The sequence below is a fragment of the Pseudoliparis swirei genome, chromosome 4 (genome assembly GCF_029220125.1).
Source record: "Pseudoliparis swirei isolate HS2019 ecotype Mariana Trench chromosome 4, NWPU_hadal_v1, whole genome shotgun sequence".
In the NCBI taxonomy this organism is placed as follows: Eukaryota; Metazoa; Chordata; class Actinopteri; order Perciformes; family Liparidae; genus Pseudoliparis; species Pseudoliparis swirei.
Genome location: NC_079391.1, coordinates 25,662,301 through 25,678,729, shown reverse-complemented (window position 1 = coordinate 25,678,729; position 16,429 = coordinate 25,662,301). Strand labels below are relative to the sequence as shown.

At 43.9% G+C, this 16,429-nt stretch overlaps 1 protein-coding gene across 3 annotated transcripts in view; it reads right to left on the bottom strand.

The window, feature by feature from the left end:
• The window catches only part of sh3gl3a (SH3-domain GRB2-like 3a), a 36,977-nt gene extending 21,700 nt beyond the window's left edge, over positions 1–15,277 (bottom strand). Inside the window, exon 1 of one of the 3 annotated variants that reach the window (XM_056412962.1) lies at positions 15,129–15,277. In XM_056412962.1, the coding sequence (XP_056268937.1) occupies positions 15,129–15,173 (45 nt within the window). In that variant the 5' untranslated portion in view covers positions 15,174–15,277. Of the gene's footprint in view, positions 1–14,103; positions 14,208–15,128 lie in introns of those variants that run through there. The other 2 variants (XM_056412961.1, XM_056412963.1) reach the window with 2 other exon arrangements.
• Between the last annotated feature and the right edge of the window lie 1,152 nt (positions 15,278–16,429).

Genomic DNA, 16,429 nt, shown 5'->3' with positions numbered 1-16,429 from the left:
GTTTTGAAGCCTTGGATGGAAGGCTCGGACGTTATGTCAAAGCTTTGTCTGAATAGATTGCAACGGTGCTGGACCGTACGTGTATGCCTCGGAGTGGCTCCGGCGTGCTGAAAGGTGGAACATTTGGAGCGAGAGGGGCCCGAGCAGTGGGCGGCCATGTCTGACCGGCTGCAGGAGCAGCAACGACGCAAAGCGCCTTGCGGTCTCCGACGAGGAACGACTCTATTTCGGGAGCTCCTCTGGCGTCTCCACCGATGGCTGTGCTGACCTCCGCCCCCGTACCTCCAGAGAGTGAGGGGGGAATGCAGCGGGGGGGGGGGGGGGGGTGGAAATCGAGGTGGCCGAAGCCTCCCCGGACCTGTCCGCCATGGTCCTCGCGATCAGCGCGAACTTCACTACGACGACCTCCTCCTCTGGTGGCGGCGGCAGCTGCAGCGTCTCAAGCCTGGTTCGGGAGCGGACGGGAGCAGCGGCATCGGCGGGGCGTTCAGGGAGCTGTTCGAGGCCTGTCGTAACGGAGACATATCCAGAGTAAAGCGTCTCGTCAATTCGGTGAACGTAAACGCGAAAGGCATGGAAGTAAGATATAATTTTTTCCTGAGGAGGAAGGTCCGCTGGCAAGTTGCTGCTGCGCTTCCTCCGCTGTTGGACTTGTTTTTATGTTCTGTTTTAATTTTGTTTCGATCTGCTTTTATCTTTTATTCTGTATTATTGTATTGTAAGGTGACCTTGGGTGACTTGAAAGGCGCCTCCAAATGAAATGTGATATTATTATTATTAATGGTTGCGAGGGCTGCGTCAGCATTGGTGGTGACGGGATCAGTGTGGATGTGTTGGCGGTGAAGTTTGGCCAAGAAATTGCTAGGTGAAATGTCTCTGGTACAGAGGCAGCTTGAAATGGGGTGGGATACGACCTGGTGAGGATGCCTGGGTTTCTCCGCCCTGATGCGTCGTGACGTCATCGCAGCTGCGACTGACGCGGCGGAGGGATACCCGGAAGTGCTCCGCTGGAGATCGAGAGTTGGCTTTGCCGGTCCGTAAACACATTGGAAAGTTTTGTTTTTTCCTTAGACTGATGATTTTGGGTTCGATGGTTGCGGTCTTCGGTTGGGGGACTGTGCGCTCTCGTAGAGGGATTTGTAGACGCCGATGGAATGGTGAGATGAGGTGGTGAGGGGCGTGGCGGGCGCTGAAGTCGGGAGCTCCGGCGGGATGAATTGTGGCGCGGGGATCGTGGATGGCCGAAGCAGCCGATGATGCTGGCGACGAAGCGTGGTAAGTGAAGGAGGAGACTACGTGTCGGGTTGAGGAGGACCGTTTGTTTCAGGCCAGTAGTTTAGGATTGTGCTAGTCCGATGCGCGACGTGTCTCTACCTGTGGAAGGAAGGGTTGCATGCAGGGTATTATGGTTATCATTACTACATTTTTGGGGGATGAGGGAGGGGAGGGGAAGGCAGAAGGAAGCATGTGATGGGGTTAATAGTGAAGTCGTGACGTCCTTGGCGTTGCTGCCGTTGCAACGCCGGGAACCCGGAAGTGCCGTGGTGTTCCGCCGGCGGTCCGTCAGGCGTTGATATAGTCTGGTTTTCCTGTCAGGTTTGTTACATGGAATGTTGCGCTGGGCGAGTGCGTCTTTCGGCTTACGTACTGTCCACCCGGGGGGTGGGAAGTAAAGCGCTCGGCGGAGCGTCGGCATGGAGGTCGATCACGGCCCGCGTTCGAGCGGCTGGATCTCGACCGGTTGGAAGAGCGCCGTATGTCGGCGCTGAGACGAAGCCTCTTCTAGCGAAAGAGAAAAGGGGTCGAGGGGAAGGGATGTGGGGGTGAGGGATGTAGGGATGGGGTCGAGGGGGACGGATGACGGTCGAGGGGTAAGAGGTAAGGGAGGTAGAGGGGTTAGATGGCAGAAGGTCGGCGGGGTGAGACGGCGGGTTGCCGGTGTCCCGCCAGTGTCCCGGTAGGAAATGTCGGCGCTGAGACGAAGCCTCTTCGAGCGAAAGAGAGAAAAGGAAAAGGGGTCGAGGGGAAGGCATGTGGGGATGAGGGATGTAGGGATGGGGTCGAGAGGGACGGGATGACGGTCGAGGTGTAAGAAGTAAGGGAGGTAGAGGGGTTAGCTGGGTGAGAGAGAGGGAGAAGGTCGGCGGGTTACCGGTGTCCCGGTAGCTGGTGGGAATGTCGCCGCTGAGACGAAGAGGGCGTGAATAGGTGTGACGTGTTTAAGTACCGTCGGCTCGAATGATTGGCTGAATGAGGGGCGTGGTCTCCCCTACTTAACTATGTTCTGTAAAACCTCATGTAAGCAAATTGCAGAGGGTCCAGCGACGATTTCACCTGCGGCCGGAGGTGGGCCAAGACCAGCCTCTCCAGCACCTTCATCACATGGGAGGTGAGGGCGACCGGTCGGTAGTCATTGAGGCCAGATGGTGTTGACTTCTTTGGGACAGGGACCAGGCACGACGTCTTCCACAGCACCGGGACTTCCCCCAGCCTCAGGCTGAGGTTGAAGAGGTGCTGCAGGACACCAGACAGCTGGGTGGCGCAGGTCTTTAGGACCCTGGGGCTGATGCCATCAGGACCTTCAGCTCTGCGCTGGAGTAGTTTCTCCAGCTGTCTTCTCACCTGGTCAGTCGTCACAGAGAGAGGGGGAGGGTGGAGGAGCCCATTGTTATTGAGGGCTCGGTGGATGTGCAGCTCAGCAGGGGGGACAGAGGGGGAGGTGTTTGGGAGGTGTGATGTGTGGAGGAGACAGGAGAGGGCTGTGAACTGAACCTATTGAAAAACAGTTCAGCTCGTTGGCCCTCTCCAGGGAGCCCACTGGCTGTCTCCCTCCCACCTTGAAGCCAGTTATCTGCTTCATCCCAGACCACACCTCCTTAGTGTTGTTCAGCTGGAGTTTGGCCTCCAGCTTCCTCCTGTAGGAGTCCTTGCCCTCCCTGAGCTTCACCTTCAGGTTGCGCTGGACTCTCCTCAGCTCATCCCTGTCTCCAGACCTGAAAGCAGCTTTCTTCTTGTTAAGAAGCGCCTTCAGGTCGCTGGTGATCCAGGGCTTGTTGTTGGGGAAGCAGCGCACAGTCCGTGATGGGATGGTGGTGTGTTCACAGAACTTGATGTATTCCGTGATGCAGTCGGTCATACTGTTGATGTCCTCCCCGTGCGGTCCACACAACACATCCCAGTCCGTTGACTCGAAGCAGTCCTGTAGAGCGTCGTTAGCCTCCAGAGACCACCTCCTCACAGTCCTGGTGGTCACCGGCAGCCTCTTCACCAGAGGAACATACCTGGGTGTCAGCCGGACCAGGTCATGATCAGACCTGCCGAGGGGGGGAAGGGCAGTGGCGCTGTATGCGTCCTTAGTATTAGCATACAGCAAGTCCAGAGTTTTATTGTTCCTTGTTGGGCAGTCTATGTATTGATGGAAGGTTGGCAGAGCTTTATCCAATGTGGTGTGGTTAAAGTCACCAGTGATAGCCATGAATGCTCCAGGCTGATGATTCAGCAGAGCAGACACAGTGGAGTGGATGGTGTCCACAGCTTCCTCAGCGTCAGCTGATGGTGGCACGTACACGACAACCACAATGGCGGACGTGAACTCTCTCGGCAAATAGTACGGGCGCATCCCCACGGCCAACAGTTCAATGTTCGGGCTACAGAAGCGCTCCTTCATGCACACATGGTCCGGATGGCACCACCGTTCATTCACATAAACAGCGATCCCGCCCCCCCTCTTCTTACCACTCTGTGTAGCGTCTCTGTCAGCCCGAACAGTCCTGAAGCCGGGTACAGACGCGCTGTGATCCGGATAGTCCGCGTGCAGCCACGTCTCAGTAAAACACAAGAGACTGCTCTCACGGAAGATCCTCTCAGTCATTACCAGCGCCGAGCTCATCCGTCTTATTCGCCAAAGACCTCACGTTCCCCGTTATGATCGACGGTACCGAGGGTTTGTATCTCCTCGTTTTAGCCCTACGCTTGACACCCGATCTGCAGCCGCGAGCCCTTCTCCGTAGCTCCAGCGGGATCACAGGTCTGTCTCCAGGCAGAAGCAGCGGCTTGCACAGCGCGATCAACTGAGCACGCGAGTAGACGACGGTCCCCGTCATTGTTTTGCTGTGGCTCTCCGATACTCACGACAAAGTGAACAAAAGCCACAGTAGAAGTATCGAAAAAAGTAGTTATGGTCCAGTGTCCGACCGTAACTAAGACAAACGTGAAAGAAAAGAAAAAGAAAAAGAGAGGAAAAGTGCAAAAAAAGACAATAAAATAAAAGCAAAACGCCACTACTGAAACAAGCAGCCGTTGGCACAGCGCCATTTTAAATGTGGATAGGGTGTGGACATTAGGAAAAGAGCGCAGAAGGTCAAGTGAAGAGTGAAAAATCGTGTGATGCTTTGCCTGTTTGGTGCTCAGTTTGCCAGTCTGTCATAGATCACACTTTCCCCTTAGCTGAAAAACACTACCGAGAGGTGGGGACGTGTCAGGAAGTCAAACCACACAGTCAACTGGATTAAACAGCTGTTTCCCTTCAAAACAATAAAATAAAAGTGGAATCTATCGAGGTGCTGAATCACTGGCCTACACACACGTACACAGGAATTGTTGGAGTGTGTTTGTGTGTGTTAGCTGAACCATATTGTTTTAGTTTGCCTCCCAAAGGATGTGTTTGGGAGGCCGAGAAGAGGGGACCGTACAGCACTAATTCAGCCAATGCAGATTGAGAGGGAGGCGGGTGCAGTGGATATCCAAATAAACACGGCTTTTTAGAATTCACCTGTATGATTTGTCTGAAGCACAACAATATTGAGAGACATGTTTTAAGAAACACGCAGCTGACCTGCTTGCAGTTTTGAACAGACTTGTGGTGACTGGAATGAGTTGTAAACTGAAGCCCCAAACGGTTTTCCAGCTGAGATCATGGTCAAGCAAATAAGTCGTCCTCTCAGACATTTAATTGAAATTTACCATTGGTAAAAAAAAAATTCAAAAAGAATAAAATATGCTCAAAAGAACTAAAAAACTGTTTTTGTCGCTGTCGGCCATATCATGATACTAGACTGGTGAAGCTTTAACTATCCATTGTTTGAGTGAAAAGCCTTCAATAGCAACAGAGACAAGGATTTTCTTCCCTTTCAGTCAGTCCCCTTATCTCATATTACAGAGGTTTCGACTGAGCTGCAAACCCTCACAAAAGATAGGTGCTAGTCATTGATTTGATAAGGTCAATGAAAGCTGATTGTACAAATGGCTCAACAGCATACAGAACAGGGGTGTCTATGTCGGACTCAAGGTCCATGAAAGGGCTTTATGGGTTCCCAAGCTGAGTGATAAATAGTTGGTCATGGTTTCTTTTACAGGAGGTTACAGATACCAACACATTATCTTTGCATATATGTCTACATGTCTTCAACTGTACAGTTCAATTATAACATAGTTAAGCAAAAGGTTTCCCCTCCTACATGTGTGTGTGTGTGAGTGAGTGAGTGTGTGTGTGTTTTTTGGGAGGAAACCTAGTTGCTCATGTCCATTTGTACGGACTGCCAGTGGAAAAGGTTGAGATATACTTAGTTAGATAACACAATGAGAGGAGCTATTCATTCAGCATTTACTTTATAGCTGTTAGCACAAGAGCAATGTGTGTGTATGTGTGTGTGTGTGTGTGTATGTGTGTGCACTACGCTGGGTTCTTATGGAACCAACGTTTTCGGTGTGCTCTGTTGGGTGTTCGGAGTTATGGATCTTTCTTTATGTGTTTAAGTTTCCGTGTGTGCAGGAATGAAGAGGCAGCAGGTTTATTCCCATGAAGGCCGTGGTTCCTCTTGTCTTTTCAATACGGGTCTTGGTATTAAGCTTTTTCCAGGTGCTTGCCAGAATGGAAAATAATAAAATGAACAGAAAATTCGACAATTTAATATAAAATAAACAACAATCCATTCTAGATATTTTACTTTATTATTATTATATTCAATTCAGTTCATGTTGTATAGCCTAATATCACAAATTAAAAAGTTGTGATATATAAGGACACATAAATGCCAAACATAAATAAAAGAAATACATGTGGACACATAGACATTATTAAATGAAGAAACACAGAACTGTAGAAATAGATTTATTTAATGATGTCCTGTTTCGTATAATTTATATGCATTTATTCCTGTATTTATTTATTTATACATTTATTTAAGCATTCATTTATTTGTTCTTGTATTTATTTATACATTTATTCAAATTATTATTTGTATGTATTCCTGTATTTATTTATGTATACATTAATTTATTATTGTATTTATTCATGCATTTATTTATTTATACTTAAGATATTTCACGTCTTCCATAGCTTTTGAGGTGAGGAGAAGAATTTTAAATGTGATTCTTGCTTTAACGGGGAGCCAGTGCAGAGCAGCTAATACAGGAGTAATGTGATCTCTTTTCTTGGTTTTAGTGAGTACACGAGCTGCAGCATCCTGGATCAACTGGAGGGACCTAAGAGACTTATTAGAGCAGCCTGATAATAAGGAGTTGCAGTAATCTAGTCTAGAAGTAACAAACATGTGAACCAGTTTTCTGCATCTTTTTGAGACAAGATGTGCCTGATTTTTTAAATATTACGTAGATGAAAAAATGCAGTCCTTGAGATGTTCTTCACATGGGAGTTAAAGGACAAGTCCCGATCAAAGATAACACCAAGATTCTTTACAGTGGTGTTGGATGCCAGGACAATGCCTTCTACAGAAACCACATCACCAGATAATTGATCCTTGAGGTGTTCAGGGCAGAGTAAAATAACTTCAGTTTTGTCAGAATAACTTCAGTTGTCAGAGTATGCAGTGTATGTGTGCATACAAACGAAACAATAGGATTAGGAAACAAAAACTTGTTTTAATAGAAACATTTGCTTGATTAAACATGATTTTGTTGTATTTGTGGTTTGAATTATTATTAATTTTAAGTTGCTTAGAGCTTGTGTTTGGACGTTTAACATATCACAATTCCCTTTCCGGTTTACATTTACATTTTCTCACAGCTGGGGTCCTACCTGGTGCAACCAATCACAAAAGTGGCATTGAATAGAGCCACGGCCGAAGACAGATGCAGACGTATCTCACCCTAAACTTACAAAGCCATACATCACTACTCGATCAGTGCTTGAGGGAGAATAATCTCCTGATGAACAGAAAGTGACTTACAAGAAAATGAATGAATCTTTTCTGAGAAAAAAAAAATGCATTAGACAAGGTTGCATGATATAATCGTATTAATCCTCCTTCGTCATGCCTGGGTTAAAACCTGCCTGGTAATTGGCTGATTAGAGGCCTGTCCAGAGCAGGGACACACTTGTCCGTTACCATCAGCAGCGTCGTCAACTGACGAGCCCTGTACAGATATAACTTGATTATTATTCCTTCACTCAAGCCACATCGTACGAGTAGAACACAAAATCATCGTCACGGCTCGTAAACATGAAAGCATAATGCTGACACCACTCGTATCTGATTTTCATACGTCTCCTACCAAGTATCTCTGTTGGTAATTCAAACGACTGCCACATAGAAGGATCTACAGAACAATAATAATGTACAGACAACTCTACAGTGGGATTGATGGAAAACCATTTAATTTTGTATTTGTGTTGTAGCACACAAAAATAAAATGTACCGCCTCAACTTTACCGTGTTGAGAACTACTACTTCATGTGTTAGAAAGTCACGTCAAGCCTTTGTGCCAATAGGTGGAGCTGTTTGGGGTCCAATCAAGTTCCTCAAATATCACACAAGTCAGCGTCGATGGGGCTGAGTAGAGTGGGTTAACCAGACCTCTGTGGGCCGCTCCTCATCTGCTAGCATAACTAACCTGAATCTCTAACCGAACTGTCGATGAACAAGTTGCATCATGGTTAATGCCAAGCCATGGTTTTGACAAGGAAGAAGAATTCACAAATTGACAAAGACCATATATTTGGTTCTGCTGCATAGATTTTAAAACTTTTCAAATATGTGTTTTAACTGCCCGTCAGTGTCAGATTAAAGCCTCTACATTAGTGGTAGTCTGAACAGTGTTCTCCAAAGATAATAGTCACAGCATGATTGGCTATCTTTTATGTAGACAACCACATGTCTTGTGGTTATATTGAAAGCATACTAAACGTCAGATCTGACAATGGTGTCGTTAATACAGTCTAGGTTTGATCCAATGTAAAAATGTTCAGACGGGTTTGATTTGCAACACCAGACCAGTATACCAAATTCTACCACTATGTGTCACATTTGAGTCAGCAGCCGCTCTTAAGTGGAACGTAATGAGACAGAGAAATGAAAGAGGACTCCAGTCAAGCTGGAGGCGGTAATGCACCTCAATGCTGGTTTACACTGAACGTATCCTCTTTTCGGCTAATAATCCTTAATGTTGCCATATTGTCAATAGTTTTGATGGAGACTCAACCAACCTTCTTCATCTTCATCGACAGAATATTCACCTCTGTCATGTTGCCAGTGAATGACGCCTGTATAACATTGTGGCTCAGTTTGTCTGTTCATAACTGAAATTATATCACGTTGTCATATTGTTCATAACTAATGTAATACAAGCTGGATTTAGCGCCGGGACGCCGTCGATCCGTAATTTGTTACTTTGATACTTTATGGAAATACAATGAATTAGCTAAAGATGATAAAAGCTGGCTATGGATTTTCTTTCCACCATTGAGAGCAACAGATTAAAATGGAAAGCTGATAACCTCCATACTTGATCTTTGCTCAAGAAGAATACAGCTACAAACTCAATGTAAACTGAAATCTCAATCCCATTAATTAATTTTGAGTCTCAAATGATTATTTCTGCTCAAGTTTCCCAAAAATGTTTTTTTCAATGTGACAAAGACGACAGTTACCATTTACATGCTCTTGGAAAATAGGAATTTGGTTCATGTGGTGGATGATTTGTCAGAACACTGACAATGTAACATTAAGTATCTTAAAATTGTTGCAGAACTTTCTTAAGTAGTCTAGTTTTCTGTAGTTTTTCTTAATGATGATGTTTTGAACACAAGTCAAGTCCTTGAAAAAAAGAAAATGTTGTAAAATAAGTTTTTAAATAAATATTTTAAAACACGTCCACACGTGTGACCACTTGAACAATTCCCTTATTCTCGACCCCTTGATACAACACGGTCTTTTGTCGGTTGAACAGAGAGAGCTACCGAGATGGTATTTAATTGGGAAATCCTCCAAGAAGACACCCGGTGACCATATCATGTATCAGCTCCTGCTCTCCTGGAAGGCTCCCATTCTGTCGCATCAGCGTAACCACGTCATCATGAAGCCACACACAAGGATAATGAGCTGCTGAAACTAATGTGCTGCTAAAACTAATGAACTAAAAGGCTGCCTGCCAGACCACCAGGCGACTGTGGCTCAGTCCCTCCATCACTCAGTCATTAAAGATGGATGAACTCTTTTCACCGAGGTGCCAGCTGTATCGGTATTGAGCAGAATCCAGTTTTGTTCGCACAGAGGAAAGATAGCTCACGTATCACGTGACAGCGCATTCATTTTGTAATATGACCTGTGGTGAAGACTGTTCAGATACTTTAACCTAGACTATTCCACTGAGGTTAGTTTTGAATGTACTTCTTGACTGAAACCTTTAGTTTGCTAAGGCCTTCAAATTTGAGTAACTTCTGAAACAGACAACCACTCCACACCGATTGGGCCATGTGTGTTTGGTGTGAAAAGGTTTGAACTTATTTAAAAAAAATATATATATATATATTATTTGATTTTCAGTGGCATTTAATGTATTATCATCAAATATCAGCTGAAAACACGAAAACACAGAGTATCATCCGAGTGAAAGGGGACCTGCAGGTTTTTATGACACTGCCTCCCATTTCTGTACACAAAGTAATAAAACCCCAGTGAATTCCATTTATACTGTGGAATGCTAAGCAGGAGATCCAAAACCAAAACAGAACTGTCATCAAGACAAAGAGGCAGGGCAGATTGGGTCCTCAGACAACATCTAGGTCATGTGTCACCATAGTGCCTTTATACATTTATCATACTCAATTTTCATTACTCATCTTTTATTGATGTACTAAGGATGGCTGTTCATATCTTCAATGTCAATGTTTTTCCATTTGTGGACCAATCATCCTGACGGAAAACGGAGACTATGCAGCTTTATCCTATTCTGAGGATACCACCCTGGCTGTCAAACAGTGGAGGAGCTTTGGAGAGTTTGCCCACCCAGTCCAAATGTGTATTGTTGACTTGGAGAAGGCTTATTCCTGTGTCCTGTGGATGGTACTGCAGGAATATTGGGATCGTTGCTATACGTGCCATTTGGCTCTTGTATACCAAAAAGGGGTGTCCGTATACTCGGCATAAAGTAAATTTCCAGTGTGGGTTGGCCTCTGTAAGGATTGTTCCTCGTCACTAATCCTGTTTCCATTTTCATGGACAGGATTTCAAGGCACAGCCGGGGGCTGGATGTGTCTGGTAAGAGGGAGCTAAGTTGGAAGACAAAGCTCTCGATTTGGTCGAGCTTGGACTGTTGTCATTCACCGAATTAATGCTTTTGCCGATACAAGCAACCAAAATTTGCTTCCTCTGTAGGACTTTTAGCGCGAGTAGATCCCATGCAAAGTCAATGCACAGACTAGAATGGTTGTGAGCGACGCAAATGTTCACTGTTCGGCGCGAATGACACGAATTGAGCGAAGTAATAAAATGTGTCTCAAGTTGAAATGTTTAAACTTTGGCGAAAAATGTGCATGACGCTGAGCAAAAGTTATATGAAAAGTTATTCAGACAGTCGGTGAGATTCACTGAGCTGTGTAAGCCCACGGATGATGGTATGAACCCAAACACGAGGGCGATAGATGTTCCGATGTTAAAAAATAAAAATTTCGCATTTTCTGACATTTCCAAAACTCAATTGGTGAATTCTTTCGAAGATCGCTTGGTGAATTCCCAAAAAATATCCAAATGATTAGTGCATAATAAAAAGTTCAATGATGATAAAGATAAGAATTTTAAGCTACAGCCCTAAAAGAAAGTTCCAACTCACAGTGCAGCAGTAGATTTCTGCCTCATACAATTCAGTCAATCAGTATTGACTTAGAGGGCGATGAACAATGAACACTTGTAAAATTGGTTCATCTTAAAAGGCCAGCAATTGCTTGTTCACCGTTCCAAAGGACAACTCAAATTTCCAACTCAATCACTTTTATTTTTATTTTGGCTTTGTTAGTTGATTGGTCTGTCGGTGAATTAGGTTGTAAACCTTTAAAGACAGAGAACAGAAATTACCTTTTAAATTAAACATTTTAATTAAACATTTCCACTGAATTTTAAATGGGATTAAACATATAATTAAACACCTTATACTTAAAAAATGTTCCAAAGTCAAAATGAAATATTTTAGCAAAAATCCTTAAACACAAAATCAATGCATTTAACGCTGCGATGTGTTTCTTCACCAACCTACACAGCAGCTAAACATATTAAGCAGCATTTTTAAACTCCATGAAAGTAACTAAATCACCAGACTGAACCGTTGAGTGAACCTGAAGCATCTTCTCTCTGCTGTTTGCTTGTTCGAATGCATGAGAACCTTCCTGTCCCCACAGGTGCTCCAAATCAGTGACACTGATTGATCAGGTGACAAGCAGCCAGTTTGCTGCTGCTGGTGTACTCTGGGAAATGTAGTTGTATGTATGTTGTCCATAGATTTAGTTCAACAATTATAGCCCACTACATTTCCATTGCCCCCTTTTTAATAATAGAATAGTGGAAAAAGAATCATATGGTTGAAACAAACAGGAAGTGTTTTGTATCCCAGTTATCTATTGCTGGTCTCACCCCTTGTCTCTATCCCACCTCAGGAAACAGGTGAAACACCAAACGATATCTTTTGACACACATGCACCTAGTTCTAAAAACTGATCTTTTGTTTGCTTTTTTTTGCATGGGTCTGATTTATACAGTCTGTTTGTTATCGTCAGACAGCTTCTCACGTTTTTTTGCAGAAGCAGGAAACCACTGTGTTTGAATGTTAGAAACGCTCTCGATGTTGTACAGCTTCCGCTGCTCATCACCGCATGTCCCAGAGAACAACACCAACAGGTAGAAAATACTGTGAACCGCATTGTTCATATGAGAAATATGCCTACAAACATAACAGGCCCGTATTTCTCATGTTGCCGAAAGAGAATCAGAGGGATACTTTTCCAACGTTAGAGCCACAGTGCCTTGTGAAACTGCAAGTCCAGTACAATGTACAGTTCCATTGACCAAAGTGTGGAGGAGACAAACAACCACAACAACCATGACCAGCACTACACACAAACAGGAAGTGGCAGGTTGACATTTAGCTGGTGCACAATGGAATAACTCCACGAGGAAACTGATGACTTTCATTTCCCCCCCTTGCATCAACCCAGATACCCAACATCCAATATCCTTTCTGCTGTGCTGTGATGGAACATGAGAGTGCTACATCTCTAATGTGTGGCCTGATCTATAAATTCACACAGATGCTGGTCTAAGGTCAGCGCCAATGTCAGCTCTCTCTATCTACTTAGGTAACTGATGGTACAGTATTTGTTCAGGGATTTCAATGTCACACAAGACAGTTCTAATCTAAAGCCAATGGGAGGAATTTCCACTGATACGGTAGGATTTTACTCAAATAAAACCATGCAGCCGCTTGTAGTTGAGCTTCTCTGTTTCAAAAAGAAAGAGAAATTGCACCCATTTACTCAAGAAATATTAATATATGTAGTATCGCGAATCAACTATCATCATGGTGTTACGATTGTATATTTTGTGACTGAGGTTGAAAATACACTAAAACTTATATTGACATCTACAGCCACGCATGAATTCTTGAAGCGACCAATCGTTTCGCCATGTCTGCAAAGCGACGGGCCTGTACGGCGCCATGTGAGCCAACCAGCATCGTTTAACCTCAAGGTCTGAAGAGAAATTGAAAATGCCCAATTTCCTGTCGAAGTGAAACCAGGTCTCAGCTGTGATGCTGCCTTTATCACAAAGAGGCTGACCAGAGCTACTCAAAGGTCCCTTCACGGTATTTTAAGTTTGAGTTATTGACACGACTCGCGGTTATTCAGGGATTCTAGGGTTCTTCTGGGCAATGCATTATTACATTACATTACATGTCATTTAGCAGAAGCTTTTATCCAAAGCGACTTACAATAAGTGCATTCAACCTTGAGTACAAACTAAGAACAACAAGAATACAGAAAGTAAGTATTATTATATTGATATCGCGATGAGACGACATTGTCAGAAATAGCGGATATTTTCATGTGGCATCAGTGTTGTATATTCCTGGTTACAAGGGCTGCATTTATTTACATTGATGTAATATATATCATGTTATAGCTGTTCTATTAATTGCCTTTTTAACCATTGAGTCATTAGGTCCATATCACTGATGATTATTTCTCACAGTAGGCATTTTGTGAAAGTGTCAATGTTTAACCCTAAAATATCTTCAAAATATGAATATCTAGGTTCTGGTCCAACATATTGGGATGGAGTTTTCTACTGTACTCCACCCGCTCCCTATAATCAAACAAATGTTCTTTGGTTATGTGAAAAAATTCTGAACATCAGCAGATGTGTCCTCTTCAAATTGCTTAAACACCAAAATATCAATATAGTATTACACTCACAAATCCAGTAACAATCACGTTATAAAACAAAAATGAATGAATACATCAACAACATATTGATCACTTTAAGATCAGTCTTGGCTGAAGCTGACCTAAATGTGAGACAATCAACCAGCTCAAGGTAACGCTATGTCTTTGCTCGGTTTCATCTAGTACTACTGTTGACTCCACTCCTAATATTCCCAGTATCTGCTTTGGTCACAAGTCAAAATGTAGCTGCATCTTGGCACATTCAAACAGAGATGGGGAATATGTTTCAGTTGATAATAACAAAAACCAGCCCTAGATTTTTTCTGATCAGATGTGAGATCCTGGGACAGCGATGTCATATGTGTACAGATTGTAAAGCAAAGTTGTAATTTGTGATTGCGGGCTGTATCAAATAAACTGAATTTAATGTTCACCTGGAGATCTGGTGTTGGCAGTGGTTCCAACATTGAAACAAGTGTACACATCACCAGGCTCGCGTCTGTTTCCAACAGGGTTTTTCATCTAAATGTGAGAACTGGTTCAGGTACTCACGGCCGCCCACCATGGGGGTATTTTGGTGGCGGGAGGCTGTGGGAACAAATGGTCAGAATGTGCTGGAGCCGGAGTTTCATGAGCTACATGCATTTCTGAATAGTGGATTCATCCCGAGATTACACAATGTCTTCAACCCCTGTGTGTGAAGCTGTTATTATAAGAAGGCCTGATGGCTGCCTGGCTTTAAAGCTGCTTGTCTACAGAAGACAGGCATTTAATTCTTGTGATATGATTCCTACATGAGAAGATATAAACAGACCAATGGAGACACATGCTGTAACATCAGCACAAAACATAATCAGCCATGCTCACAAGCTCAATAGAACGATAACAGCTTTTGTAATACCTCCATTATATACAGATCCAATATAGGTATGCCACACCAAACTACGGCAGTAAATGTTGGACGTTTTTCTTGTAGGAAACATATATATATTTTGTATTTCTTTTCCTTAGATCATTATATCACCATGCCCCTGCCACTGATACTGGATGAAGACACACTTTTTGATGTTTGATATTGTATTAAAGTGGTGTGCTTCCAGGTGAACCACACCATTACACGTCATCCACAACGCCGACATTTCCAGAGGATTATGGCGATTATTTGAACGCTTCAAGTCCACCAAACAACCAACGAACCCGAGAGAATACGTGGGATCATCGGGTCGGTCACCGGAGTTTGGTGTGACGAAATCGTAACGAAAAAGTAACATTACACAGAGAGCTTTAACCAAACAATTACAATCAGTTTCTGATGTCGCGCCACAACCCGCCACGGGTTACATGTCTGTGTTCTATGTTTTCTAATCACCCGAAGCCCGATTCCGTTCGGCGCTCCGGAGAGAACACCGTCCGCATCCGAACAGTTGTTGTGAACGAGCAATAGCAGGCGTCTCCGTACCTGACTGGCTTTGTGGAACTGTTTCTTCAGCCCGGCCACAGACATCTTCGATCACCGCGTGCGGCTTCACGTCTGGGGGGAGGGGGCGAGGACCTCTTGTGAAAGACTCAGTGAACGTCGGGAATCGTACGTCGAAGAAATAGCCGGACGAGTCCACAGCGCTTCACTCATCAGTCGCTGGCACGCAAGATCGCAGCAGTCGAAACCTGATGCAAGTCAAGCTCGGACAGCGCTGGCGGACGCCACCGGAAATGGCTGTGTTGTCTTCAAAATACAAGTGTCAGCCTGAACACTGAACATTGGGTGCTATTTTATTTCTTTCCTTTATTGCTTCTCAGTCAGAAGAGAACAGAGTAAATAGTGTACGTTTGAATTTAGAGGGACACTTGATAGGTCTCTCAATGCTGTTAGACATTCGAGCTCAAAATGTGTGTTACACTTAGATATGTAACATAGATATGTAACATATTTCATGTACATTGCTTTGACTGCATCTAGGTCACAAATATACTCAGTATTTATATGTATCAAGTATCAATGTAGTCTTTATCACCCTGTAGAATGCTGAATCTTTTAACTGTCATTTTCACAAAGCTGTGTCGACAGTCAGATACGGTTTTATTTTGAAAGTAAAAACCCGAAGTGGGACTTAGATGATCTCACTTGACTAGTTGAGTGGCGGTGGAGGAGAGGGTTTCCTGAATCGAAGAGATGGCGCCACATCTCAAAACCCATTGGCTGACAGCAACTCAGAGGGAGGGGGGAGGGGGGGTTTATGACTCCAAATATATATATATAGATGTGTGTCTGGACAGCAAGTGGATTAAAAAACGTCTGTCATCTCTGCTGTTGGTGATACATTGGTCACAGCCGTCGGAGTTTCTTCCCTCTCTCACTGGCACACAGTTTATTGGTTTAATGTAATGACACACAGTTTATTGGTTTCATGTAATATGGCATGTTTGAATTGCATCATCATTTGGTTAGGCTACATTTTTAGATGCACGGCTTACCACTTGATGTTAACTTTCACGATTTAACCTGTAAGTGGAAATTTAATTTTCTAAAGTTTGAACAAAAAATAATAATCATGTCCCCATCCGGCCGCAAAACGCTGATGTATGATTGGATGATTTCTAACGGCTTTGGAATAGTAGATCCTATGAAATACCTACATTGTAACCGAGATGTAAAAGTATTGTTCAAAGCCATATTAACTTCGACAACAGATGCATGATCAAATGAGATGAGGAAGTTAAATCGTAGAGTTTAAGGTGGTGATAGTTTACGAGTTTTAATTC